General features: G+C 38.2%; 5 protein-coding genes across 11 annotated transcripts; 2 read left to right on the plus strand and 3 right to left on the minus strand.

Annotated features, from left to right (window-relative positions):
• The first annotated feature begins 939 nt into the window (after positions 1–939).
• LOC111249568 (uncharacterized) lies at positions 940–4,819 on the plus strand. 4 transcript variants are annotated; one of them, XR_015325890.1, is made up of 4 exons: positions 940–1,227; positions 1,932–2,023; positions 2,765–2,973; positions 4,293–4,819. XR_015325890.1 is itself a non-coding variant. In XM_086986329.1 (4 exons), the coding sequence occupies exons 1-3, from the start codon at positions 1,111–1,113 to the stop codon at positions 2,948–2,950; spliced, it is 390 nt and encodes a 129-aa protein (XP_086842455.1). In that variant the 5' UTR covers positions 942–1,110; the 3' UTR covers positions 2,951–2,973; positions 4,293–4,808. The 4 variants fall into 4 exon arrangements, 3 of the variants coding, with proteins under 3 accessions (XP_086842456.1, XP_086842455.1, XP_022659320.1); XM_086986329.1 differs by having other exon boundaries at positions 942–1,227; positions 1,932–2,018; positions 4,293–4,808; XM_086986330.1 differs by lacking the exon at positions 4,293–4,819 and having other exon boundaries at positions 2,765–3,247.
• A 657-nt stretch (positions 4,820–5,476) lies between these two features.
• On the plus strand, positions 5,477–8,590 carry LOC111249778 (oligosaccharyltransferase complex subunit ostc). Its single transcript, XM_022804082.2, has 4 exons — positions 5,477–6,094; positions 6,283–6,399; positions 7,275–7,415; positions 7,820–8,590. The coding sequence occupies exons 1-4, from the start codon at positions 5,999–6,001 to the stop codon at positions 7,916–7,918; spliced, it is 453 nt and encodes a 150-aa protein (XP_022659817.1). The 5' UTR covers positions 5,477–5,998; the 3' UTR covers positions 7,919–8,590.
• On the minus strand, positions 8,399–13,220 carry LOC111249777 (uncharacterized). Of its 2 annotated transcripts, none has more exons than XM_022804081.2 (5): positions 12,987–13,220; positions 12,363–12,468; positions 10,437–11,708; positions 9,607–9,996; positions 8,399–9,271 (listed from the first exon to the last, which is right to left on the minus strand). In XM_022804081.2, the coding sequence occupies exons 2-5, from the start codon at positions 12,444–12,446 to the stop codon at positions 9,002–9,004; spliced, it is 2,016 nt and encodes a 671-aa protein (XP_022659816.1). In that variant the 5' UTR covers positions 12,447–12,468; positions 12,987–13,220; the 3' UTR covers positions 8,399–9,001. The 2 variants fall into 2 exon arrangements, with proteins under 2 accessions (XP_022659816.1, XP_022659815.1); XM_022804080.2 differs by having other exon boundaries at positions 12,876–13,220.
• Positions 13,221–14,655: 1,435 nt separating this feature from the next.
• On the minus strand, positions 14,656–20,786 carry LOC111250026 (GPN-loop GTPase 3). Of its 3 annotated transcripts, none has more exons than XM_022804619.2 (6): positions 19,588–20,786; positions 18,697–18,928; positions 18,236–18,374; positions 17,774–17,917; positions 16,024–16,096; positions 14,656–15,600 (listed from the first exon to the last, which is right to left on the minus strand). In XM_022804619.2, the coding sequence occupies exons 2-6, from the start codon at positions 18,809–18,811 to the stop codon at positions 15,388–15,390; spliced, it is 684 nt and encodes a 227-aa protein (XP_022660354.1). In that variant the 5' UTR covers positions 18,812–18,928; positions 19,588–20,786; the 3' UTR covers positions 14,656–15,387. The 3 variants fall into 3 exon arrangements, with proteins under 3 accessions (XP_022660354.1, XP_022660353.1, XP_022660351.1); XM_022804618.2 differs by having other exon boundaries at positions 16,024–16,252; positions 18,697–18,919; positions 19,588–20,779; XM_022804616.2 differs by having other exon boundaries at positions 16,024–16,252; positions 19,588–20,779.
• Positions 20,787–20,952: 166 nt separating this feature from the next.
• Positions 20,953–24,706, minus strand: LOC111249492 (uncharacterized). Its single transcript, XM_022803418.2, has 2 exons — positions 24,185–24,706; positions 20,953–21,949 (listed from the first exon to the last, which is right to left on the minus strand). The coding sequence occupies exons 1-2, from the start codon at positions 24,402–24,404 to the stop codon at positions 21,699–21,701; spliced, it is 471 nt and encodes a 156-aa protein (XP_022659153.1). The 5' UTR covers positions 24,405–24,706; the 3' UTR covers positions 20,953–21,698.
• Between the last annotated feature and the right edge of the window lie 1,938 nt (positions 24,707–26,644).

The following is a 26,644-nucleotide window of genomic DNA, read 5'->3' on the forward strand; positions in this document are numbered from 1 at the left end:
GCTTTCATACTCCATATCCCAACAAAAGCGGACCAACTAAATCACTATCGAAATTGCAAAAAGTCAAGATAATACTAGTACGTACTCTGGTCGGAAATAGAATAACGGGACACTACCTTCGATGGCTAGGGGAGTGTTTGTAGCTTTTGGCGCTAGAGGATTCAAGTACATTATCATTAAAGCCTTCAGCTGTTTTGGTAAAGCGTCGCAGTGCTCGAACCTAGAAACCGTACGGCGGATCCGTAGCCAGCGACCGTCATATGTCTCCAACCAGCCCAATGATTCGCAGCTAGAAATTATTTCGATAAGCGATGCTCAAGCGATGTACCTCGATGATGCTTGCCAGTGAAATAAAAGCAAACAAGCGAAATATATTTCGAGTGTCAGAATTTACAAATGAACAATGTGCAAATTTACGTTACTTCAAAGGTGATTTCGGTGAACGCCTTTTGGGATATAACCTCCCTGGTGGCCGTTTAATAGTTCGGTAAATTGATTGCTTGTTTGTTGACGGGTACGCGATTGGACAAACCGCAAAGATGACCCTAATCATATCTATCTCGGTATTCCATATCGGTTATCCTCAGCGTACGCCCTATGTGACTACTATTCATACTTAATATGTATTTATTGCTAATTTAAACTCAGCTATGCATAACATCAAATATGTTTAGAGCAATTTCCAGTAGTAGTAGCTAAATGTCGCTTGCTAGCGTCAGCTTACCGTAGTAGCACCACGATGCAGCTCGTTAAACGTTTGAATCAGACACATCGAGATTGGCTTCCCAACATATTACGTTGCGCATTTCAGTTCTTTCTAGGTGACGAGTCGAATTAAACATCTTATTTCGTGCTGTGAGGTAGACGTCTGATGGAATAACTAGCGGTGCTGCGGGACGAAAAATGAGATTTGCTAATACTGTAAGAGTTCGTCGAGTTGTCCGTTTTTTCTCAACAACGAAGTGGGCATTAAAGAACGTTTTACAATGCAGTCGAATCTTTTGTAACGCTATATTGTTACAGTTGAGATTTATCAGGATAACATGATTGGATGAGACAAGCAGCTGTCATTTGGCATTGTTTCTATATTTGCCAACTGCTATAATCGATATGTCCGAAGCAGTTTCGGTAGAAACCGTTCCATATGCAGGTGAAGCTCACCAGTACGTGGTAGATACGTATTCAAAACTACATGGTGAGCAAATGTACGCTAAAGCGGCTCGGAAGGTATGAAGTTACGGTATATTAACACAAGAAAGTTTCCTCAATGAACCTTACGATTATGTACAAAACAAACCTCCCCGCGAGTGAATCAGGTTTTTTTAGCCATCTACTGTAATTTTCCTGTAATCATAAAATATAGATGATAAGAATAAATTTAATGAGCAATGAAAATAGAGGCCGAGGTCTTGTAAACACGACCGCTTTCTAACCTACTAAATTGGTAAAATCAACATTGGTGATATTTCAGCGGTTTGTCATTTTGTTGTACAAGTGGTAGCATATTGAACTAGGCATAGATTTACGAGCTCATACTAGCTTTATCTCTAAACGTTTTTTTTTTCTTTATCCCTAAACTTGTTTTAATTGCCACCAGAACCGCGCACGACAGATGAAGCATCGGAGCGGAGTATAAACAGCGAAATATTTACAATGGCTAAGAATACAAGATAAATTTAGATGATTATTAATAAACTTCCCAATAGTAACAGATGAAGTAGAAAAATAGCTGGCACAACGTCCTGTGCTCGTTCGCGCCTTCGTCAGTTCCTTCAAAACTGTGTGCTTTTAACCGTACCTGTCGAAAGTTTGATGTCTTGTTAAGCTTGCACGTAGGTAGACGGTACCATAGGTGATAACACATTCATTTTTACGGCATATCTCTTTTTACTGATTTTAATAATTGTATGTACTGTTTTTTGTACTGACAGCGAAAACGCGTTGTTGTGTGCGCCGTCGTCTTGTCCATGGCCACATTCATCATCGTTACTGTCATCATTGTCACCATAAGCTCTTCAGTATGGTTAACATCTTGACACTGAATTGATTGCTAATCAATTGCGTTAAGTAATGACTGAGTAACAACGTCAGTTCTATTTGTATTTAGTGCATATGGGCTCATATATATGTATATACTTGTAGATGAGTTATTGTCTCGATTTGTATGGGCCCTGAAAGCACTGGATAGTATCACGTAGTATTGGCATTAATTACAATAAAAATGCGATAATGTTCATGATTGCTTGTTAGTAGACCAGTGATTTTGTTGCAACATGCAGAATTGTATCTACGGAGCATATATAGATCACTGGGTCAAGTACCTAATAACTAATGCCTCACTAATGGCGGTAAATTTCAAATTCTCTAATGCCAGGATACTGACAACTAGCACTGCAGTACATATGTAAGGCAGGTAGAACCTGTGGTATGAGGGCTTTGTGTTCGATTGCAAGGCAACATTTGATTAATTAATAATCTATTTTTCGACTTAAGACTATATAAAGAAAAACAATATTTGATTCGAAAGAAGTTTAAATGCATTAACGGACACTTATAACTCTCTAATTTTAGTAAGCCGTATGTATTTGTCTTAACAATTAGGCCTAGTTTGCATAAATTCAATGCAGAAATATCAAGCCAGATAGAACGATCTCAGAGCTGTTTAGTTAACATTGTTGGATAGCAAGACAAGATGTTAAAACACGTATTTCATGATATCTTGAATTTTTTTTCATTTGCTCGCGTTCCTCATCAATCGTGGCAGCCTTCGTCTGTGGAGCTACCGTTGGTCGAGATCCCTGAATGGCCTCAACGAAAAGTTGTACATCGCGAGACTCCTAGTGGAACGACCTCGCGAGTTCTAAAAATACTTTTTACAAACGAGACCCAGAACGAAATTTCCAACCCAAATATTCAAGCCCAAGCTATTTATTCAACTATGAATTATTAGACTACTATTAGACGAACTTCCAGGTAGTGTAAACAGAGCTTCACTGATGGTTGATGAAATAATAAATATACAATGTTGGTTATCAGTATCTATGCATATGCGTCAGCTTGCGGACCTTTATGGACTTTAGAATGACGAATTACGTTTGTTTGACAAAACAACTGACATTGTAGTCTGTTGTCCTATAGCTTGAACATACGTCTCTTGTTTTTGATATTCAATTACATATTAAGACAATAAGTTGATCTGCATGTTAAAAATCTGAAAAGTTATTGAAAATGTGCGTTCACCGGAAGATTTCCGGGCTTAAGGATAAACAATACAGTTTGATTCAATGAGTAGCTAATACGCTTTGATTCATTGTTAATTGATGCATTCGAAATTTACGCAATATGTCGTCTAATTCTTCAGACAAAAACGTTGACGAATGGTTCTGCTTCGTATTTACTGTGACAAGTAGGTCTTTGTATTTAAATTGTGCTGTAATGAAAGGACGTAATTAACGCTACTTTATAACACGAGCACACAAATACTACATTGAAGACCGTAATGAATCATCTTATACAGCAGAAGAAGTCGCCCACGTTTCAACTATTGAGCTAATTGCCAATGATGAATCCTACTTTGAAGTTGAAAAGACTAAAATATATCTCGACTTTTGTAACCGACGAAGCATTTACTGCCGATTTAGCATTGCTTCTAGCTGGGTGATGCAAATGAAGGTTCCCGTTACAAATAGGTACGAAAAGATGATGATCTGTTTTATTTGCATGTACGCGTGGAATTAAAACACTGATGCTCGTGAACTATGGACTTTGGCCTGTGCATTAATGATAGATTATTCACTGGAATTCTAAATGTTCAATATAGTCTATTGTCTTAGGACCAAAGAACACATAAAAACAGTTTGGACCTATTGGAAAATTCAGGCCCGATCATAATTTGACAGAGGAGAGCTTACAGTGAACGACTGTGAAATATGATCCTCTTAGATGAGTTAATCTTTAATTTTTGGTAAACGACTACGATGCTTAAGAAAGGGATACTTGGCACTGTAAGATAGTAAAAAAACACTAACAACTACATAGGTTTGCTAAATTACCGTGTAGCCATCACATATAGAGGATACTCAGAAATGCACATAAATATATAGGGTGGGACCAAAGTCTGACAGTTTTGAACGCCTTTGCGGCGTTCTCCAATTATTATAATATAATTGTGTAATATACTGAACACCCTGCATACCCGAATGTCTTTTATATAATCGAACAAAAACGCCATAAATACTTGGATTTTGCACAAAGTAACCTAGTTTTCCTATTGTTGTTGCTGGCATGTGAAGTATAATCGCGATGAGTCCCCTGACCCCAGTTTCGTTATCAAGAGTCGTTAACGCCGCGTGCCTCTTCACTTAAACAGTACGGTGTAATCTCTCAATTAAGCTTGATCATGCAGCGTCGTCAGTGATGGTCGGAGCCGGATTCCGACTTATAACTTGCGTTAGTATCGGATGCGTATGATTCGCAAAACATCTACCTTATAGCAGATGGCAAATAAGACAAAAACCCCGGAAGCACGAGGGTAAACAACGAGCCTATGATATCAGTCATGTAATAGGACTTGGGCGAGTTCTGTGAAAGTCCGCCAACTGTAATATTTTAGAAACCGGGCGTTCACAAAATTGATATCTTTTGCGTTTACGCTGTGCAGCTTGTTCGTGCATGGCTTTAATAGCAGTCGTGATTTATGTGGTTATACATTTCGTCAGGGACAAAAGTTAAATGATTACGAGAAAATTTATGCTGTTAGTAAACACGGTAAGTAGAGCATATACTCTATCGCACCGATTTATTTAATAAAGTGTTTTATATACATAAAGTTTTTGCTCCTTTTTTGTTATGTCTTATTCAACCATTGTTTCAGGGTCTTTCAATGAACTGATCATGATTATAGCTAAACGTATTTCTATTATGTTGACTAGGTATTCCCGGCTGTACGCGTTCAGGTTTTTGAATGATTTGATAACGAGTAACTTTTTTCATGCAGCGTTTTGCAAATTTAATTTTGATTAGTACTAACATGTAAGAAGCCTTTATTAAGAAGTAAGCATAATTTATCTATTGTTGGTTCATTGAAACCATGAGGATTTGCAAAATCGTTGCACAACATAGATTAGTGTGAAACTAGATGTAAGGTACGCTGGGAAGGCTAGAAGTCCACAACATGAAGCTTAATTATGTAAACCTCGCACTGACATTTTAATGCTAACGCAGAAAACTTTATTTATTATTATTATTTATATTATTATATTGGATTACACATATTTTGCTATTATAAAGTTCATTCATTTTTTCAAAATATTCATCATCGACATTTTTCTCAAAAAGTCTATAAAGCTGTTAAGATTCATTAGTGTAGATCCTTGGCCTAATCTCAGGGCTTCTTAAAATCTGCTAACCTTTTCGTCGCTTTGTGAGCGAGCCACTTCCACAGGCCAACTTTAGCAAGCAGAATCAGCCAGGCACCAATCATCATTCGAGCAGTGTTGTTTGGATGTGAGTTCGGCTTTGCAATTTGCGAATGTTACTCTGGCAACGAGACTAATATCCGTGTCATGTCAAAAACAAATGACTAGAAGTGATCTTGCTATGCGAATACCGTTCGCACAGGTGGGCTGGACTCGTGCGCAGGGTCAGCGGTCCAGACGACAACTGTCAATATGAAGTTCTAGTGCTTCTTCTATACTCTGTAAACTGTTGCCTAGATATCAAAAAGCTCGAGGCAACTACTGCACAATCCGACTCATTAAAGAGTCGGATTATTAAAAAGTCATAACTTGTCGTATTGAACAAAGGCGAATAAAAAAAAACAGGCAGTGATTTACGTACCCGTTAAAAGACAGTTGTCAAGACAGGAAATCAAACTTCTCCGGCAACAAATGTTTTCGCTGTTTAAGGAGTTCTGGCTGATAGCGTCTATTCCGTAAATTCATTCGGCGGAACTGTCAAGCTATTCGTTCGTTGAGTGGAAACGTTTGTTAAACGAACAATGGAAGCTCTGTATGCGGCACCATTTTGCGTACTTCACGCCCCGAATTTGCGCATGCGAAAACCCTCATGGCTACGCCAGCCTTCCCCAATGACGGTAAGAACTTAACTGCAAATCTGTATGTATAACATAGCATGATTTAAATTGATCGTTTTTCGGTTTTTCAACTGTGTCATTTGGGGAGTGAATTATGTTCACAATAAATATGACCAATATTTGGACGTCCGTATCATCGAGACAAATCTATAAGTCTGTCGGATGTGTATATTTTTCTTGTATTTCAGGTATACTCGCTGGTGCTTATAAGCTATTTTCTTGTTTGCGGCGGAATCATTTACGACGTAATTGTCGAGCCACCATCAATTGGAAACACCATCGATGAACGCGGCCACTCGAAACCTGTCAGTGTTTGACCATGAATTGACCACATCAAGATCTAATTACAATTTAACTAAATCTTTATACAGCTTCGCATTTACAATTCCAGCATAGCGACATGATGGACTGAAAGGTCGCCATCATAGCCGGTCCAGTTGTTATATTCCTCGAAAACACTTGGAAGTTCGTATCGTGCATCACGTTTGACCGATCTTATTACACAAGTTTACTCTACAAATAAGAGTGGTATTGTGATGGTTCGAGAGAGCTCTACTACTGAAGGCCAATTGAGTGTCTTTTTGGCGCGGGAAATGATTATCTCTGCGTTGTCTTAAACGGCTAAGGCCATTAGTAAGTGGCTACGGGCCCCCTCAAATGACTTGCCCGGTTACTAAAATGCTTTGGAGTTGGACAGGGGAAATTTTAGCTCAAGAAAACTCGTGGGAACTCACTTTTCAAAAGCCACAGAAAATGCAAAGTTGAACTTTTTATTATTAGTCTGTTGTCATTGTACTACGTTGTAAGGACATGCAAACCGAAGCCATACAACAATTTACCATGTATCCACCACAAGGCGTCTGGTCACTTGTTTGATTTGTTTGACTGGTATTTTCTCGCTTGCAGAAAGACCTGCTGACCTAAATTGCCATTCAATTTAGTCATCAATATCATAGGCAACTTAATATCAGGACATTTTGGCTTTATGCAGTGTTAGCGTCGATTTCGTATATGCATTCATTACTTGAGGGTAGCAAAAACAACCCTAAAATGATGAATTTTTATTACAAACACTGAAATGGCACGTCAGGAAAATAGATTCACTTAAAATATTACCAAAACAAAGAAAGCTTTAACCGTTATTCTTTTTGTGCGCTCACCGTAACCGTTTCATTAACAGGTGGCATTCATGCCGTATCGCGTAAACGGCCAATATATTATGGAAGGACTGGCGTCGTCTTTCCTGTTTACAGTTGGTGGCTTAGGTTTCGTCGTTCTTGATCGAGTTCAAGCTCAACCATCAACGCCACGCCTAAATAAGGTTAAGAATCTAAATTTCTCATAACAAGCTAAGACGAATTGAATTATTCAGTACGATTTTTGATACATGCTTAGTAAGTATTCCATTCACTTGCTGAGCCACTGGCGCACAACCAAACATTATAGCAATTTTATTTAAAACGTTGTTTAACGTTTAGAGCAAATGCATATAAACCTGCTCAGAATAGAAAATACAATAAGATGCATACCAGTTATCAACAAGCAACTTTCGCCCGATTATATCCATCGGTGATCAGAAAAGGTTTGACCCTAAAATTTTGATTTACTTAACTAGCCGACCCGCCGAAGCTGCGTTTTTTTTTTAGAAAGAGAGGTGCTATATGACGTAACTGATATACAAAGCAATCTTTGTCTGCTGTGGTGCGATTTACGTTTGCGTTACAGATTCTATTGACCGCTGTCGGCTTCATTTGTATCCTGGTGTCATTTTTTACGTGCTGGATCTTCATGAAGATCAAACTTCCTGGGTATCTGATGGGATAAGCAAATCCACCCCGAATTGATTTCCGGTTCAAGAGTTTTTTAGAGAGCTTTATATAACAGTGGATCTGCGTTGTAAATACGTAGGGGAGTGACATCGATTTCAAGTAAAGCTCCTCCGAGTCAACAATTTAGAGTAACAAAACAATTATATTAGCGTTTATTGCGATTTCATACGTGCATGGATGGACATGAAAATATGTACTAATGAATGGTCTGATGTAAATGAATGGTAAAAAAATCTTGGAGCGAACTTCCGGAGCAAAATTCGGAATGAAATTTAACTGAACGCTGATCACATATGAGGCGATTCTGCTGATGTTATGTTAATTTATAGTAATTATCTATTGATATTGGAACTTGATGAATTGTTTCTATGAAATGCATTTTCTTACAAAGTCGGGTAAAAGGAACTTTGTACACAAATATTTGAAATAGTAAATCGAGCGATAACCTGAACGTTAAACCAATTATAAGTCGATATAAATATAACAAAATCGTACGTTTATTTTTTAATATAGCATTTGTACATTCTTGCACGCTTTCTTTGCGCTCAGTCTGCGATTCTATCATGCCTCATCTTCGCAAACACCATTCTTTCTAGCAGAAACACTTGGAGGGTTACTATTGCACTGAATAAATACTAAGAAAACAAAAGTTCTGTACCGAATTCTATTCCACAGCGCCCCTTTTATTTACATAACAATGCCAAAACTTGTACGGCTAACTGGCTACCGTTCTAAGGAAGGAATAATGGAAATCTATAATTTTAACCTCCCATAAATCCCATAGCATTACGTGTCGTACTAATTTACTCAGTATAAATATGACATCAAACAAACTAAACAGGACAGTGTTACCTTGTGCAGTACAAGCGAACTTTGGCATTTTGGTTTTCTTTAGCAGTGATCTATATCGGTATGCAACCGATGTACTGTCTTATAACCGAAGACAGACATAACACGGATTTGTTATCGCACTATACATTAGACCCAATATACGATTACTTTCTTTAAATTTAAATATCCAACAGGAAAGAGTCACTAAAAAGTATATACAAAGATTTTCAAGCGGGACAGACTCACACTAATAGAATTCCCACCCCTCAGGTTTGGGATATCCAATAAAGTTTCCGCTGAAACACACACTTCGGCCAGGTAGGGGGTACCTAATATCACCGTTTCGGCTAAGTAGGAAACATTCACGGGCAGTTGGAGTAACTAAAACGGAGCACGAAGAGCGTGGTGTTTTGGTGCGCCGATTGCCGGACGAGGCACTCGGCTGAGGTGTGTCATCAGAATTACTAGCAGATTCAACAGTTCCCGTTGCAAAGATCGCATTGAGGCATTTTTCAAGCTGAAATGATTAGATCGAATCAGAAAAAACGGCAAGATAAACACAACCAAAAAAAAAAAGTTATTTAAAATCTATTTGCATAGCCAACAATTGTATTTACGGCCTACAATATTATAAGTTCCTATAGCGCCGCGCACGCTTCATTACGTAAGAGGTTGTGGAACTGCCGTTACCATCCTGTGCATAAGTTGTTCCGATTCGAATAATATATAAACAATAGCATATAATTTTCTTACCCATTTAGGTAACAGAAGGTTATCCCATGGTTTACATATTTCAATAATAGGTTTGATATAAATGCACAAGTAACAAACCAAAAAATAGATTGTGCTGACCTGCCGGTAGTTCGAACTCCGTGCGTGAATATGCAAATAACGAAAATTTCTTTTGATTGGCATTAGATATTTCGCAATAGCACTGAGATCTACACGGTCTGTCGATGATGATGCCAGGCACAGCTGGTTTAGTTGTGCAGCGTGGGCGAGGCCCTCCCACAGGAGCACGGAACCCAACATTAAATTATCGTGTTCTAGCTTCAAATGTTGCAGGGATCGACAACGTTCGATGAAACGGCGAAAGCCGCAAAGGTATTCGCAGCTCGACTTATTTCCGACCGATATTATCTTGAGGGTAATTACCGTCGGGCTCCATAAGCTCTCAAGGAGGGCCCCGGCCAGTGGGACGCACTTCAATGTTAAGCTTTCAAGTCGCGCCAATTCCGATATCTAATGAGGAAATAACCAAAACAAAACGTCAAAAATAAACTTGAAAAAAAAGCAAATGTTATTTGCAGGTGTTGAGGTTTTTGACGTTAGTGATAAGTACAACGGAGAAAGGTTGTCAGGATGGACCTGTCAATTTTGACTCGCTTTCAATTATGTTGATATATTTTATAATCTTTTGCACAATAAACGACTTTTAAATAATGACACTAAATACACTTAGGTTGGCATATCTTCTTATGTACCTTTCCGAAATACAAGAGTATTTTCAATAATTTTAGTAGAATCGCGTTATCTTTGCGGGAACAATGCGCGTATTGCCATATTTTTTTTATATTTAGAGTAAAATATAACTCCTGGGTGTATCAGAACTTAGCCACTAGTTTTAATGGCAATTAAAAAGGCAAAACAAAAACTAAATATATTCTACGTTTGAATTCTACCTTTCCGAGACGTCTCGATCGATTCTCGTTCACCATGCAGCTGCGACATTGATCGCCACGAATGTACAGCTGTTTCAGTGGGAGCTCCGACAATGCTATAATCACAGCGCAGTCTCCGTCGGCGGTCGATGGTGCTACTCGGAACCTTTTGGCGTTTCTAGTACGAAAGGCGGTGGTAGCGAGATCAAGCCTTGGATTTGATGAGTTATTCTGTTTCGTCCCGCTTCCATTTGAAATCGACGGCAGCATACAGGCCGGGATTGCTAGAGCCTGTAAAGCAGGCACAGCTACCATCAGTTGCCACCAAGAGGTCTCCGGGAAGCGCCAGTGACACTTTGTGAGATTCAGTTCTGTGAGGTGCTTTGTGAGCAATTTGCTGAGGCAGTGCGAGGGAAAATACTGACAAGTTGGATGGAACGATAAGGCAAGACCCTGTGGTTGTCCCCAGTTTGGTAACTGGATCGATCGTTGCAAGGCATCCATTTCAAGTAGGATGGACACACTCTTCTGTACATGACGGAGCAAGTGGACATCTTCAGTTGACTCCAATTCGTCATGATTCGCTTGACGGTACGTTAGCACGAGGTTGCATCGACCGCGTTCGAATACCACCGTTTTAAATTCGGCGATCGCTGATGCCAGCACCGTGCTGTTATATTGTAATGGACACGTTTGAAACAAGCTTGGTATGAGAATCAACAATCGCTGCGAGCTATCACGCGCTTCGGATGAAACGATGAGGGTATGTAACGTCTGCCAGCGTTCTTCGAAAAGAAATCCAGATCGGGCTCGAGCCATAGAATGGCGAGAATTGAACGCCGGTGGCAGTAAGCGGTCGACAACAAATACATGTAGCCATTCGAGCCTTACACAAGTATTGATTAGGTCAATGGCGTAAAAGTAGTAAAAGTCGATGGGAGGCACTTCAATATACACCCGTTTGATGTGTTCATTAAGTGGGAAATCGCGTTGGCTGAGATCGATCGCTGTCGGAAGCCCGAAATGTATCGCTTCTAAGCGGCGTAGCGCTTGCGTAACCGATAGCACGCCACGAATCGTCAGGCGGGTGTTGACAATGCTGAGACGCTCTAGATTCGGACATTTCAGGATCAGACTTTCCAACTGGCAAGAGGTAGCTTGACAGTTGCTTATATCCAGAGTGCGTACGTTAGATCCATAGTATTTCAGCAAACCTTCAATGTCACTATTGAAATCGATGAATTGCAATGATGCGACTAATCGATGGACTGCATCTTGGCAACGTCTTGATACCTGAGAGAATAAAAAAAAAAATATATTGAAGCCTTACAAATTAGTACTAAAGGCCTTCTTTTGTTTGTTGTTGAAAATTTGGGCTTTGTGAGAAATAGAGATGTTGGGCTCTTACTTTGACGTCTTTTTGGCGTAAAGACGTTTACTTTGACAATATAAGCGAATATATTGAATAACAAAAAAATATATATAGGAATATTTCATGTTTAAGGATATGATGTGGCATGTCGGTCATGGTTTATATTATCCTACAATAACTATAATGTAAAAAAATTAACCAGTTTTGAACGTAAGCTTCGCGCCCCCACGGTCTTAAATAGCCATAAATTATTGCGTAATACAAACAGGTTTCTTACACATGTGCGTGACTGGATCTTCTCTATAACAGAAGTAAGCGGGGAGTCACTACCTAATTAAAGAGAAGGCTGGTAGTGAAAGCGTGACATTATGGCCGACTGTCGTCGGATCCGATCTCTTCAAGTAGTTTTCTAAAGATCGGCATTGGGCAAGCTCCTCTTTCTTCTAACTTGATATGTGAATAGCATCTCAGCAAATGCATGAATCTATGTCTAGCCTTAAACACGTGTTTTTGTAAAAAGACGGGGGGCCGAAACTAATCACAAAACCATATCACATGTTTTACGGATCCCAAACCTGTGAAAATGCTGCAAGCGTAGTCGTATCAAGAAATCCGGCAATCTTCTCAAGGATTTCATTTGGAAGCACTGCGAACGACATTCTGAGAGACGGGACTCAAATACTGTAAAATGAAAATAATCAAGATTTTTTCTAGTTTACCAATAACCATGCCACATGATTATTTAAAATGTATTGTTTATTTGCATTTCAGGCGTATAATAAATGAATGCTGATATGCTAAAGCCAGAATTCCAGAACATGTCAAACAAACGTCTCGAGGTCAAAGCTAACACGAAAAAAATATTGAAATTTCCAACACTAGTTCAATCAGTTATTATAAAAATCAACAGCTGATTTGTAGTGATAAAACAATTTTAAAAAAAAGAAACAGTGATATGAGAATACTTCTAGCGGATGTTTAAACATAACAACTTTATCTTGTCGTACAACAAATCAAAAGGCCTAATCATTCTATTCACGACAAATATAAATTATACTATTGTAATGTTCAAAAAGATCATCTCATACCCGTTTAAGTAAGCTGCCGAAAAGCAGGGTTAAATGAACAAACGTCTTATAAGCACACAGTGTTTTCTGGAACGTATGTCAGAATACATATTCACAAACACAGCAGCTGACCTTCAGTGATTAGAAATCCTATCAACGATCCTTATTCATAGAAGACATGCACATCTTGTAAACTGCTGATTTATAATAACATTTATTTTGGAATTATATGGACGTTAACCTGGAAAGGCATTTACATCGCACATTTTTTACACGTGTGCTTTAGCAATGTTCTCCTGTCCATATAACAAGCTATAGGCTTCACAATAGTATAGAGCGGTGTATTATCAGCTGTTCTCTATACAGACATTGAGCAGACGCCAGACACAGCAGCTACAGCCGCGGGCTCCCAATTTAGCGGAGAAGCAATAGCGTGGTAAAAAGTGGAAAAAAAAACCGTTGTTTAATTCATTTAAGTCGATCTACTCATTTTCAACAACAAATATGCAAACGCATATAAAGTGTTAGTAGTATACCAAGCACTGGGACCAGGCGACTGCTTCTTATTACATCTAACATTTCACTACTAGGTTAGTCTTGAAATCGACAGCACGGCTTTAGTTAAAAGTTAGTTACCTTACTTTTTTTTTACCAAGAGACTTGCTTAAAATAGGTATTCTACTACTATCATTCTAGGCCAATATTTGAGCAGCTGTTAATTAATATTAACCAGAATAGCCTATTATTAAAGGAAGCATATAAATTCATGGAGAATAAAACTATTTTTATTGAAACTCTATTCTAATTGGAAGAGATTATTTTTTTAGAAAGTGGAGCGTATGATAGTCGATTAAGCCAACGCTGAAAGCAAACGTTCACGGTATCTAGATTCGTTTCTTGTTTCGAAAGCATTCAAGTATTCCAAACACGATCTTACGAATCGTCCTTCCATGCTGACCAATTCTGGAGAACCTTTTCTTGTCCAAAATTAAACTTCCACAACATTAAACAGTTTCGACTAATGTCTTGCCAACCAGACGAATTTACCGTAGTTGCCAACAAAAAGTACGTCCTTAACCAATAGTCTCGGTATCACTGTGAAGAGCGTGTTTACGCCTGTTGTGACTATGAGTGCTTACTATGTCATGATTTACCATACTAGAAAACTACTATTACGACAACAAAATGCGAACGGCTTTAGAGATAATGTAAAGGGTTTAAGAGGGCACTACAAGCGAGTTGTTGCAACATTATCTTCTCTAAAGGAGGTACAAATAACTAGACTTTAGTACACCGGATGTGAGAACGAGTCAGTTCGATAAATTACTAGCCAGCAAAAACTAATGCGAAGTTCAGATTATACTAGGTTTAAATTTTATGACTAAAAAAAAATCGGTTTTTGTCCTCACAATAATACTATAAGCTGTAGTTCCAATGCAAAGCTGTGCATCGTTCCTAACGGAAATTTTGTTATTATAATAAGGGCGAAAAATCCCCTACTGAAAATGCAGATTTACTTAAGACATAAGTAGCAAGCATATATTGACAAGCATAATGCATCCTGTATGCTTGAATATATAATAGAATACAGCCGTGTCATTCACCTACGTCTAAAAAGCGTGAGCATTTTGATGTATAGTCTAGAGACAACTGATACAAATTCGCCCAATTTCAACTGTTCTTTGTCTTCAAAATCTTCGCACCATTGGGTAGTTAATTTTACTTTCAAGTGTCAAACACGAGGTTAACAATAACTGTACGGCCTAGTTATAGTGTCTAGCAAATCAAACACAATAGATCGTAAATTTCGAACAACACGAAAAATTCATTTATTGGGTACTCTTTTATAAAATACATTGTATAAACATCACGTCACAAATATATTGTACAAATATGTTGCCTAAGGGATTAGAAACTAACTGGCCGAAATTACTTCTTCTTTTTTAATATACTAATCCGTGACAACGATCAGCGGCTGCCAACTTCAATATTTCTGCTGTTTCTTTCAGTATTTCGGTTTGCTTCGATCTAATGCGTTATAATAGTAATATAATATATAATAATAAGCGTCATATATATATGTATATATATGCAGTCGCCTCATTCACCTCATGGTAAGTCCGTGTAGCCCCAGCGAAAGAAGATCACCATCTTCTGGCCTTCTTCCAAACAAACAATAGTTATGCCTGATGTTCCATTTTCGTCTGTATAACTGTGTTTTACATTTGAAAATCCCTCACTTTATCATCATTCCTTGCGACAGCCTTTACCTAACAGACCTTTGACAAACGCGCAACATCTACACGCTTTGCGCCTTAAAAATAAACAAATGCTTCTCTTCCTTCACACTCGTCTGATCAACGCCTTCGTTACCGATGATGGTCATTAAACAAAAATGTCTTGTCCACTACAACATTCCCTCAACAGACCGCCGCTCCAGACTATCCGGAACAAAATATTAACAGGTGATCACATCTCTAACCCTCAACAATTATTTAACAACACCTCACAGAGCATGGCTAACAATAGTTCACTAATTATCTCTTCCGTCATCTTCGTCATCTTCGTCTGGATACTCAAATTCGGCGGTCTTGACATCCAAGTCTTCGCCATACTGGATCGCGTTATCAATAAGCATGAGAGCGTCGCTAATTGATTCTTCGTGTCGGATGTTCAGGGGTACAAATCGAACTAAAGAGAAATCATCCACCACACGAGCCAGCGCTCTCGATAGAGCCTCAAATTTCTGAAATTGTGAAATCTAGTTCATTATAAATGAAGACATATTTTCAAAAAATCCTCGCAACGAATTTTATCGGGCAAGCGTCTACTTTCAGAAAGGCGAAACGCAGTATGTTTCTTTTATGAAACGCAGACCGAGGGTCTCCAATTAAAAGAATGAACAATCTTGTTCGTCCACATAGGTTAATAATAGTTACAGCATGATGTTAGTCTAAAAAACTATATTGTGGCCAAGCTCTTATTTCACAAAGCTGGAGGTGCTTTCTTAATACGGCTTATCGTTTGCCTTAAGCATGCGAAAAGATAAAAAGAATAATAAATAATATCTAAAATATGTCTGTTATATTTTTATCTAAATATGTCTGTTTTGAGTAAAAAACAAGCAAACAAAAGAAATGCAAAAATGAGTGAAGAAGCAGCTACGCACCGGATTCAGATGTGCTTCTCGACTGTCATCGAGCAATGCCTGAGCTGAGCTGTCCACAAAATCTGCGATTTTTCTTCGCCCCGCAGAATTGAGCAGATCCATTTTTGACAGGATACAGACAAACGGCAACTCGAGATTAACCATCGTACTTAAAGCAGACAACACTCCCGAAAAAAACTTATGAGTCTCGACCATAAACTGTGCTTCGATCAAGTATACACCGCACACTCTATAAGTGAAAAGAAAAAGAGTTATGAAACAGGAGTTGTGCTGTTCGGCAAAATGGCATGTATTTTTGGTTTTATTAGCATTTGTTTTAAACACGCTCCTAAATTCTCTTCTCTAAACATCCCGCAATGCAAGGGTTAGCACAAGTGGTTTGAGAGCCTCTTAATGACTTCATGTCCCAGGCATACATTTTAATACTTGAGGAAACGTCTTAGTGATACAGAAACTGATATTACAAAAGTCTACAAATGTGATTGTTGCGATTAAAAGTTTGTAGACATTAAGTCCTTTCTGAGTAAGGAAACGATTGTTTCAATAAACTAAGTATACATTCTTTTACTCTATTTTTTCCATTTGTTTATTTATTACAGATAAAAAGAAACGGAAAGTTTTTTTTATATATATATATATATTGGGTGGTCAAAAAATTATTTGCGGAAGAAACTAAAAATTGAAGCGAACATTCTTTTTATGTTATAAAACAATATTACTACAATCAATGACCTTCTGCAATTTCTTTAGAAACACCATAATCCAATCACTATTCTTCTTCTTCTGCAATTTTTAGGCAAAAAATCATGACAAGTAATCGAAACTTAATATTAACACCATCAAGGGAGTTCTGCAAAGACCAAAGCAGATGGTAATCTGATGGTGTAAGATAAGGCCTATATAGCAGATGTATCAGAATTTTTCACCGAAGTTCACTAAATTTTTGTCCTAAATGCGTATTGGGTTTAGAATACTCATGGAAGAAGACAAAGTCAAACAACTGCATCCTTTTCACACACTTGTATCATATGTGATCCACTTTTCATACCCCGTGGTTGATCGCCTTAAAAACGTTTCTACTTCGTCGGGTTTCTGTAGAGTCTCGTAGATGGAAATATGATAAAGTAAATTCCTTTGACCCAAATCGTGTGGCACCAGGCATTTCTTTATTTGATTTAAAACTATTTGGTGACTGATGTGTAATTCTTTGGTGATGTTATGGCTAATTACGTGTCGGTCTGACTCAATTTTCATAATAATTTCGTTAACTTTTTGCGTAATCGGTCGACTACTACAAGGAGCACCTTTCGCACAGGAGTTTTTACAACGAAAGTAACAGAACTCTTCTTGGACCGCTCCTTCCGCTCGGATCTAGTCTATAACCAGTACAAATTTTTTAATGAGCCTGAGCAGCATTTGTGCCTTTATCGCAACGAAATCGTAAGATAAAGAGAATTTTAGCAGAAGCCTCACTCAACCTTAAAGCGCCTTACCTTAGGTCTCAGTAACGGCGTTTCAATGACTTCAGGTTCAATTTTTGTTAAATCTGAGCTTCAAACAGTCCCACATGATTTATCTTATATGAGATACGTGGCTCTTAGCTTCTGTTGCTAGCGAAACTTAAATACCACAATATGCCAATATTCTTTCAACAAACTAATATAAATTACTTTATCATATTGCAACACACATGTACCTATATCGAAATGCTGATGACTATTTATAAAACCTTAAAAGGCTGTTATTGTACCTGAAGTCAAGGCCAGCAAGCATGTCAGTGAATCGCTTCATCATGTCTAAATGAGTGTACAGTTCGATCTGTCCTGGACAATCAAATATGAAGTATTCATCGTCCGCCGAATCCCCGAGCTGTTCGGTTAGCCATAAAGGGTTTCTGTAATTAGAAAAATACGTTTATATCAGAGTGATATTACTTATATTTGCTCATTACTAGGTGCACCATAGAACCGAAAATTGAAATATATAATATTGGCGAATGCTCTAATAGATTGCATAACTGTACGTGGTTCTGAATCGCGTATTGCCAAAAATAGAATTTTTTAATGGTATTTTTCTCAAATTCAGTTAATTATTTACTTGAATTAATAAGTTTCGCAGGTGATAGGTTTCTTATTTAGCTAGCGTTAGATAAGCTGACGTATCTGAACGTTGTGGTCGAGTGACAGCGGCTGTTGTGGATACAGATACGAACCGAATGAGGTATTCCAAGCAGAAGATTAAACCGCCATTTGGTCCTAAACGAAGCTCCTCGTCCTCCATCACATCGTCCAGATGGATGAGGTCGCGGACGTCCAACATCGGTGAATAGTCAAAGTATTCACAAGCCGGATCTAAAACAATGGTTATCACATTTTTTCTAATATTTAATAAGGTGAAAGAAGTAGGACATTACTATCCTAAAATGTCTACAAAAAATAAGGGGTCGTTAGCCATAAAACCCAGCAAGCAAAAACAACGCATTTTTAATGGATAAAAAAGACTATCATATTCATAAATGATGCTGCACCCATGCTTTGGGCTGTCTGCGATCATATTGTTGAACTGTATAAGTCGAGAAAAACATTGAAATAGGACAAAGTTACATAAAATATGATACAGTGAGTCCTGAAAATCGTTGAACAGTATCGACAAATATTGGTTTCACGACATTACCCAGGTTGACAATGTTGACATCTCTTTTGGTGATTTCAGCATGACGCGCCACAACAGAACAAAAGGTCGATTTTCCTGATCCGGCCGGACCCATGACTAGCTGTGCATACCGCATTTCGTAATATGCTGTGGTGACTCCTGGTTGCGATGCCTTCGAAACTTCGAGTAGCCTCTGTCTCTAAGTGAATAATCGTCCGTCTTGTTCCAATTAAGGTCAATGAACCTAAATAAACTTTTCAACCAACCTTTAGATACTTTTTGCCTAAATTAGGTTTTGTATATAAAGTAACTTCATTATGTGTAAAAGTTTCGATCGCGCTTATTTTCCAAAGACTTATGTAATTTCGTTTTTATTAATGTTATTTTTATTATTATTGTCATAAATACAATTAGTTACGATTGTAGTTAATGTAGTATCTACTCTATCTGGAAACATTCTTAAAAAATGTGACAAGATATTTTTGTAACAAACCTGAAATCTTTTTTAGTCTACGATACGGAGCGCCATCTATATAAGAGCCACAGTGCCGTTATTCCAGATATCATTAAATGTATTTTGCAATGAAACCCAACATTGACCAAAAATCTATTTACTAAAGACGATAGTCTCGGTTTGGCCGGTCTAACATTAGTATATAAATAGGTAAGATTTGCAAAGCTCGAGGAAGGTTAGATTATCGTGCATTCAAGTATTTATATAGCGCTGAACGTTAAATATGTCAACATCGAGCAGTATAAAAGGTCAATATCCTGTATCCGTAATCGTTTTATTTTGCTTCGTATCAATTCAGAAAAGGTCATTACCTAGTACTTTACTCTTATTTGAAAAATTTTTCGAAGATACAGAAAAACTGTTAGACTTTATTGATCATAGCCGGGTATGCCGCTTACTGTTTTTTTGACGACTTTCAGACGCCCGAATAATATAACGCGGCACAAGTAACGCTTCCGGATAGAATACACATGTAACGACACTATCACTAGCGAATTTCAGCTAAACTGACAACAATGAAAAGGCATCAGTTGTTGCAGGACCTCACGTTACCGGCACTGCGCGACCATCACCAAAACATTCACAATTTTGTCAGTGGTACCTCTATGGTACGGAACGCACGTGTGGCACTTTTTTGGTACGATGAAAGCGAATTCTAGGAATGTGATAGTTAATAGAAGTGTTATGCCATTGTATAGGTTTTTGCCTATGTATGTGATAAAAATGATTAATGTAGATGTTGTATATTAGCCCGGAGGAAGTCTTAAATTCTATAAATGTAAACAACGTGTATCTCACTCTATTATAATATGTATCATATCACTGCGCAAGGCTTCCTGAAGAGTGTGCTAGGCGCATATCCATGACAGGGTTATCTAAGTTTTGGATATCGAGAAATTATATGCCAAGATTCTGTGTTTCTTCTTATCTTGTATAGGATATCTTAATTACCTTCGTATTACAGAGCTATGTTTACAGTAACTAACTTAAAAGACTTTTAAAAACTAAATAGTTCCGTTTCCAGATATCGTAAATGAGAGCTATTTAGCGTTATTTTTATCTTTATTAATTTATTTTTGTTTAATATTTTAGATGGTTATCCTGATAAATAGTAAATCTTGACTTTTAGTAAAGTCAAAATCTATTTTACACTATCAACGTTTCTACTATACACAAACGCTGTCTTTATTGTAAGCCGTTGCTTTATCCCGTATCTGAGGACAATATGTTTTGTGGATCATTTCTACTATAGTCTTTAATTAACGAAGGTTAATAAAAATAATTCGCGTCAGCCAAGTTTCCTTTGGCCAATGCTACGTGCTCCTTGGTTATAAAAACGTTACCTTCAGTAATAGCAAGGTAATGCCGATTACAAGGGCATCGAATCTACCCCCCTCCCCCCTAAAATGAGCAACATTCTGAACAGTTTAAAGCCATATTTAAGAACACTTGCACTGCGACAGAAAAGCATAAATGACAAAACAATCGTACGCGCAAAAATAAGATGAAAAGAAACGAACTGCTGATGTAGGGGGACAATCATCTGAAGCTACGTTTAATTAAAGCAGTACCGAGCGTCAAAATCAAAACACCTGTTTATCACTGAGTCGAGAAAGGATATTTAAATATAACTTTATTCTACTTAATATATATATATATATATATATATATATATATATATATATATTAAGTAGAACAATAATTTCAAATAATATAAGGCAAATCCATAAATGATTATTTCAAACTCGAACAATGACATTGTGTTTCACTTAGCGGTAATCTCAGTCTTCTTGAAAACATATTCAACACATTTAAAAGGGCGGCAGTGACCAGAACCCTGGCAGATTTTCAAAAATAACCTCCTCACAATTTCTAGAATGACCGTATAAAAACAGACTTTTTTTTTACACAAATGAAATATGCAAGTTTTGTAGGCAACACATTTTTATTAGCACATATACTTGCCTGCAGAAAGCGGGTTGGGAGCACATATACAGCGTATTATGTACATGTTTACGTGTCGTAAAGTTGTCGTAAGTTTAAAATTAACTTTCTCATATTGTGTTATGGTAGTGGTAATTGTTATTTTGAAAATGGTAATTGTGGTCATCATCGTCGTTGTCACTGCCATGATCATCAGTAAAGGCAAATAATTCCTCTTTTTTGTTGTTGATTGGTTTCGCTACCTTTTTTGTGCTTTTTTTGTTGTGCATGAATCACATTTTCCAATTGCTTGTTCCTTTCAACAGTATATTGAACTCCGCAGGGCGCTGGACAACGACACAAACATTCACGAGGCCAATGCGGTAGCAGCAGAGCTTTTTTATTCATGCATGTCCATATCCATTACATCTTCTTAACATTTATCTAATCCCACCCAATGTTTCGAGCAGCACAGACATTTGCCTTTCTATTCCGCCTTTTTATTATTAATCATATAGTAAAAATGATATGTGATATAAATTCTCGTCATCAAAAAACTCATCCACCATCATAAGTATCAATCTTACTAGAGTTCGGTGCTCGACTGACAAAATTCCAAGAGTTGCTCCTTTGTGCAGCCCCGCTCGTTATACGTTGGGCAGCAAATACAACGTAGTTTTGTTTGAGCGATTGCTGGGTCAGAACAGACGTCATCATCCCCACTGCGGCGGCGTCGCCGCCGCGTCATTAATGGATCCATGGCTCCCAGGACGACAAGGTTCCAATGCTCCTTCGCTGGACCATAAACCTTGGACCTTTCTGTAAGCGGCATTGTGTCTACAAGCGACAAACGTATAACAAGTTAGATTAAGCATATCGTCATAGCACACAGTTGTCGTGCACGTTCTACCTAAACAAAGCTATTTCTAATTGTTTTTCGGACGACTACCTAAACAACCTGTGTATCATATTGGATAAAGCTGGCAGACTATTTGTCATAACGGACTTGCGTTTCTCTGTTACTTTTTCTACAAAGCAAGCACCAGTTCTTCTTCAAATAGCACAACAAATTCGCTATGGCGAACAATACAGCCTTGCTGTCAGAATTCAAGCGAGCGTAAGCTATTATCCAATCTTTCCATGATGGCTGAACTTTAACCTTGGCCAAAAGCTCCTATTTCGCCCAAAAACGACCACCTATACTAGTATTGGTCTTCCGCGCTTCTGAAAAATCCGAGGAAGGCTTTTATAGAAAACCAGAATATCATCAATATAGATTAAGTATTAAGGGCCCGAAAGATTCTCAGGGTGGCTCAAGAATCCATTCCTATTACCAAATAATACAAAAAAAACAATGACTCTTTCGACAAGGAGAATATCAATCACCAATCACGTGGCTCAGATAAGCTCCAACGGTTGATCTTTTTGTACCTTTTGAACCTTTTGGCTGTTTCATTGGCCATTTCATTTTGTAGGCCTTTTCGTCTGCTATCAATTCAAAATCCACTTTCGTCGGAATTTTTGTGTCTAGGCTATTTGAGCGATACCATAAAAAATTTATCCTTATCGTTTCGTATCGTTTCCTTATCCAGTATCGTTTAGTACATGATTATTAATAGAAATTTATTAATTAATTAATGGAAAATGACTACTAAGTGATTTAGGTTCTGAATTGGAGCTGTACTCGCGGTGAATGCTAGTTATAATGAATAAATGTGACCATCAGAGATAACACTTCTAGTACGTGCCTTGGAGTATCTGTTTTTGTTTAGATATAATCTTAGAAAAAAAAAAGCATAAGAAGTATTCTCAATTTAGATATGCTACTCTGTGTACATATAATAACAATAAGAATAACAACAATACTATGCTAACTAATTATTGCTAACATATGCAACGCCAGCGTGCTATGTAAGCATATGCTCTTAGTTTCCTTTTGAAGGCATTGCATGACGCTATAATCAGCAAGAAATTCTGTGAGATTGGAGGATGACGTGCAGCGTCTAGCCGGTCAGACACAACATAGATTAAATAAGTTTTTCGACGTGAAGAGCCACGAAAGACATTTAAAGGAAAAGCTAGTTCTAATACGTTCCAGTACATTTCTGGCATAGTTGTTGTAGTCGGTCTTGTTGATAAATCCGTTAGTCTTTTACCGTTGCACTACGATAACCGACAAATTAATATGGGAATAATACTGCTACACATATTATTATGAAACCAACAGAGCCGACATTAGCTAGGACTTTACAGTTGCTCACCACCAACTGGTGGTGGTTTTCTTAGAATATCTGATTATTAGGCAATCCGCCAGAAATAATATGTCCTAAATCGTTATGGTTTGGGTTTAACACGTACTACTATAGGAGGACCTTAAGACGTAAGCATGGTTTGCCTTTCACCGAATCGGACAGTCGCCGTCGAAACTTGATCGAACTTTCAGGCTTGTCCTTAAGTAGCCGTCAGGACCACCTGCACCAGCAAGGCCGCTTCCATCGTTACATTCGTTAATTGCCTTTAGCTTACGTTCAAATAGCTTCAAGCTGGGCATAGCGTTTTAGGCGTCCTCCAGAAGAGAAACAAATATTCTCTAACTTTTCGAAGTTAATTGGTCATTTTATCAGTTCCACAGCCCGAAGCCGTTTTTACTTCCTTAATAGTAGTGGTAATAACATGTAATTTATGTACGTATGTAAATTATACGAGTATGTTTACTTATTTTCTTTGCAATGATGAGCGACTGCCCGCATATGATGAGTGATGTACTAGCCATAGACAGCAACAGCACCACACTCCAACGGTTTTTAATCAAAAGCCTGTGAGAAGCGTTCTAGGTGTAATCACAATTGACATGATCTCTGCACATGACAAATGTCTAGAGTGGATCAACCCATTAAAATTAGCAACTTGAGCGAACCGCCACACTTCGTCGTAGCAATCATAATAGAAGTAGTGGTCTTCAAGGGAACCCAGAGCCGAAGGTTACAGGACAGGTATCTGCCAAGGACCAAAAAAGAAAATACTCACACACAAGTTTACACATGAAGACCATATGTTTGTTGGTTTACTCACCATTGAATGAATTGAGGTAGTAACCGGATCGTTTGCGGCCTATTCCTCCGTAAGATTGACATAGACTTATGACTAAAGATGCGAGGCGATTCCCGCATAACTTGAATCTGGGCGGCTCTTCGGAACGAACTGACCGTATGGGATTTAAACCCAGGGTCTGAGGTACCGTTAAAGCCATAACCACTAATAAACAAGCTAGCCATGTTCGAGTAAGCACCATTCTTACTTCTCAGATAACTTCGTTCTCATTAAAAATGCTTAGACACGGTGACGAGCATAATAGAGAAGGTTTGATGAAGTTGGTCACCTACGAAGTCTTCCTCTTGTTTAGTCCGTCGACGCCGTTGATCTCTGATTCCTTTGAACGAGGACGCCAGTCTCAGGTACGATCGAAGGTCTTTCCGACTTTTATGTCTGCTGATCTAGGGGATTATCGGATACGTCTGCATCGCCTCGACTTATGGCCTTCTACGTCAGCGTGTGAACCCGGTAAGTGTAGCTCGATTCACCAACTTCACTAATACACCGGTATGGCCAAACGCACCTTGTCTATTCCTCTGAATAAGCGGTCGACTAACCGTTACAATAGTCACAATGACATGCTGTTCTGAGTCATCGAATTAACGAATATTGACTATAATCTATGTAATATCAAATGACCGATTCTAAATGGCCAGTCCAACGTGTTCAATTAATGTCGAGCGTTTGCTTTTTTCTGCTTTGGGACATCAGGTCATGTATCTGTATTTCTATGCAAATTACAGAGCATTCGTTCGGTATCGCCGCACCGAATTGAAACACAGGCCGTTAGCGAAGGTTGCATGATGAAGGCAAAACAAATGTCATTGACAGGCGGGCATCGCTTCCTCCGAAGGCATTTTACCTTGTTTTTGTCGTTGAGGGCGATTGGTGGTAGCTTGTCGACTCCTCAACATCGAACTATATAACCGTCTACTTATCCAGTGTGTAGGTGCTGCTAACAGCGGCACACTAACTACCTTCCTGTGAAGGAGCCTGTTAGACTGATCTTGCGGATTAGTAGCCCATAGTACTGGTATGGTTTGTCCTTCAAAGGAAAAGGCCATTGTTCAGATTAATTACATTATTTACGAATATTTAAGAGGGACGCGCTATTGCGTCCAATCGAACACTTCCATATTCTTCCCGTTCGAAAACGTCATTTCCATAACATCTTTGATAGTGGTAACCTCGGCCATAGTTTTAATAGGCGCAACTTTAAAAAAACCTTGTTCTTGAGATATGAAAAGAATATGATAAAGGCATGCCATGTCTACTTGCTATATAAACTTTCAGGTTTATTTGTAAACGTGATGCTTCTTTGCTCAACTAGTTATGAAGTTGTCTCCCCATTGAAAAATTTTTAACTATTACCAACCCACAATCCCTTACGGCAATGGGTTCCGTCAGCTCATTGCGATGAACGCCTATAGCCAATCACGTTTTGCATTAAATAAGTGGCCATCCTTCAAGTAAGATAAAATCTTGTTATCCCGCTGGTCAGCTGCAAGAGGCGAATATTCACTGAAATTTTTATTTCGCAAGCATGAATGGTCGCATCTACAACTAACGAGGAGATCACTGCGCTGAAAGCATTGTAAGACTCACTTTTCCAGCCGAAAGACTTTATAAAAATGACAGAAGTCTATCTAAGTAGAAAATTGAAACCTTAGCAAAACACTCGAGAAGAATAGTTTCATGGTCTGAAAATATACAGTAGGTTTTGTCAGCACAAATACGGAAATATTTGAAACTCATATTTCTTCCATTTTTATTCAAGATATAATGCGCCAAGCTTTATGGATATCGAGACAGTCGACAAGTTATATTCCAATGCTATCCTACGGGAAGACATGGTGCAGAGTTTCGTAACATACGCTTGTGTATGGACTTCGCAGTTTTTATTCACTCTAGTATGTCTTCATAGAACGGACCAATTCTGAGGTAATCTAAACCTTTAGCCTCTAAACTTTTGGAGTTAGAGCTTTAGCGGTTCAAGCTATAGAACCATAAAAATGACTCCTTCTCAACCGTTTCGCGATTGACTATATGAAATAATACGGCGGAAAAAATCAAATCACGCACTGCATGAACATTGGTCATGTCCTATCATGTGAATACGGCGCATTTAAGTTCGAAGAAGTCAATTACTTCTTCTAATTATGACTTTTTTTTTGGGGACAGGACTGAGCTCAAATGTTGAGCCTGGCTAATTTCAGTCATTAACTAAGTCATATCACAGGCCACGTGCCTTTTTTAAACGTATCGCCCAGTGTCACGTATACGTCATGTTTATTCGTTAAATTGCAGAGAGAAACTCCTATCAGACCTGACGTAGACGTATCGATTCTATTTTTATTGAATTACCATTTTATGATGAACTTTTAATCGCGGCTGGCGTTTTGCTTAGCGTACGTACTAATGTCTACATCTATACATATA

The sequence above is a fragment of the Varroa destructor genome, unplaced genomic scaffold (genome assembly GCF_002443255.2).
Source record: "Varroa destructor unplaced genomic scaffold, Vdes_3.0 BEIS01000004.1, whole genome shotgun sequence".
Classification (NCBI taxonomy): domain Eukaryota; kingdom Metazoa; phylum Arthropoda; class Arachnida; order Mesostigmata; family Varroidae; genus Varroa; species Varroa destructor.

Excerpts from the sequence above, each read along its gene's own strand:
- LOC111249568 (XM_086986329.1), top strand. The coding sequence starts at position 1,111 with ATGTCCGAAGCAGTTTCGGTAGAAACCGTTCCATATGCAGGTGAAGCT. Across the intron at positions 1,228-1,931 it reads ACGCTAAAGCGGCTCGGAAG|CGAAAACGCGTTGTTGTGTG; the intron begins GTATGAAGTTAC and ends TTGTACTGACAG. Across the intron at positions 2,019-2,764 it reads TTGTCACCATAAGCTCTTCA|CCTTCGTCTGTGGAGCTACC; the intron begins GTATGGTTAACA and ends CAATCGTGGCAG.
- LOC111249778 (XM_022804082.2), top strand. The coding sequence starts at position 5,999 with ATGGAAGCTCTGTATGCGGCACCATTTTGCGTACTTCACGCCCCGAAT. Across the intron at positions 6,095-6,282 it reads GCCAGCCTTCCCCAATGACG|GTATACTCGCTGGTGCTTAT; the intron begins GTAAGAACTTAA and ends CTTGTATTTCAG. Across the intron at positions 6,400-7,274 it reads AACGCGGCCACTCGAAACCT|GTGGCATTCATGCCGTATCG; the intron begins GTCAGTGTTTGA and ends TTTCATTAACAG.
- LOC111249777 (XM_022804081.2), bottom strand. The coding sequence starts at position 12,446 with ATGTCGTTCGCAGTGCTTCCAAATGAAATCCTTGAGAAGATTGCCGGA. Across the intron at positions 11,709-12,362 it reads CGCTTGCAGCATTTTCACAG|GTATCAAGACGTTGCCAAGA; the intron begins GTTTGGGATCCG and ends TTATTCTCTCAG. Across the intron at positions 9,997-10,436 it reads GATCGAGACGTCTCGGAAAG|ATATCGGAATTGGCGCGACT; the intron begins GTAGAATTCAAA and ends TTTCCTCATTAG.
- LOC111250026 (XM_022804618.2), bottom strand. The coding sequence starts at position 18,811 with ATGCGGTATGCACAGCTAGTCATGGGTCCGGCCGGATCAGGAAAATCG. Across the intron at positions 18,375-18,696 it reads TGTCAACATTGTCAACCTGG|ATCCGGCTTGTGAATACTTT; the intron begins GTAATGTCGTGA and ends CCATTGTTTTAG. Across the intron at positions 15,601-16,023 it reads GAGAAGCACATCTGAATCCG|AAATTTGAGGCTCTATCGAG; the intron begins GTGCGTAGCTGC and ends TCACAATTTCAG.
- LOC111249492 (XM_022803418.2), bottom strand. The coding sequence starts at position 24,404 with ATGGTGCTTACTCGAACATGGCTAGCTTGTTTATTAGTGGTTATGGCT. Across the intron at positions 21,950-24,184 it reads CTACCTCAATTCATTCAATG|ACACAATGCCGCTTACAGAA; the intron begins GTGAGTAAACCA and ends TGTCGCTTGTAG.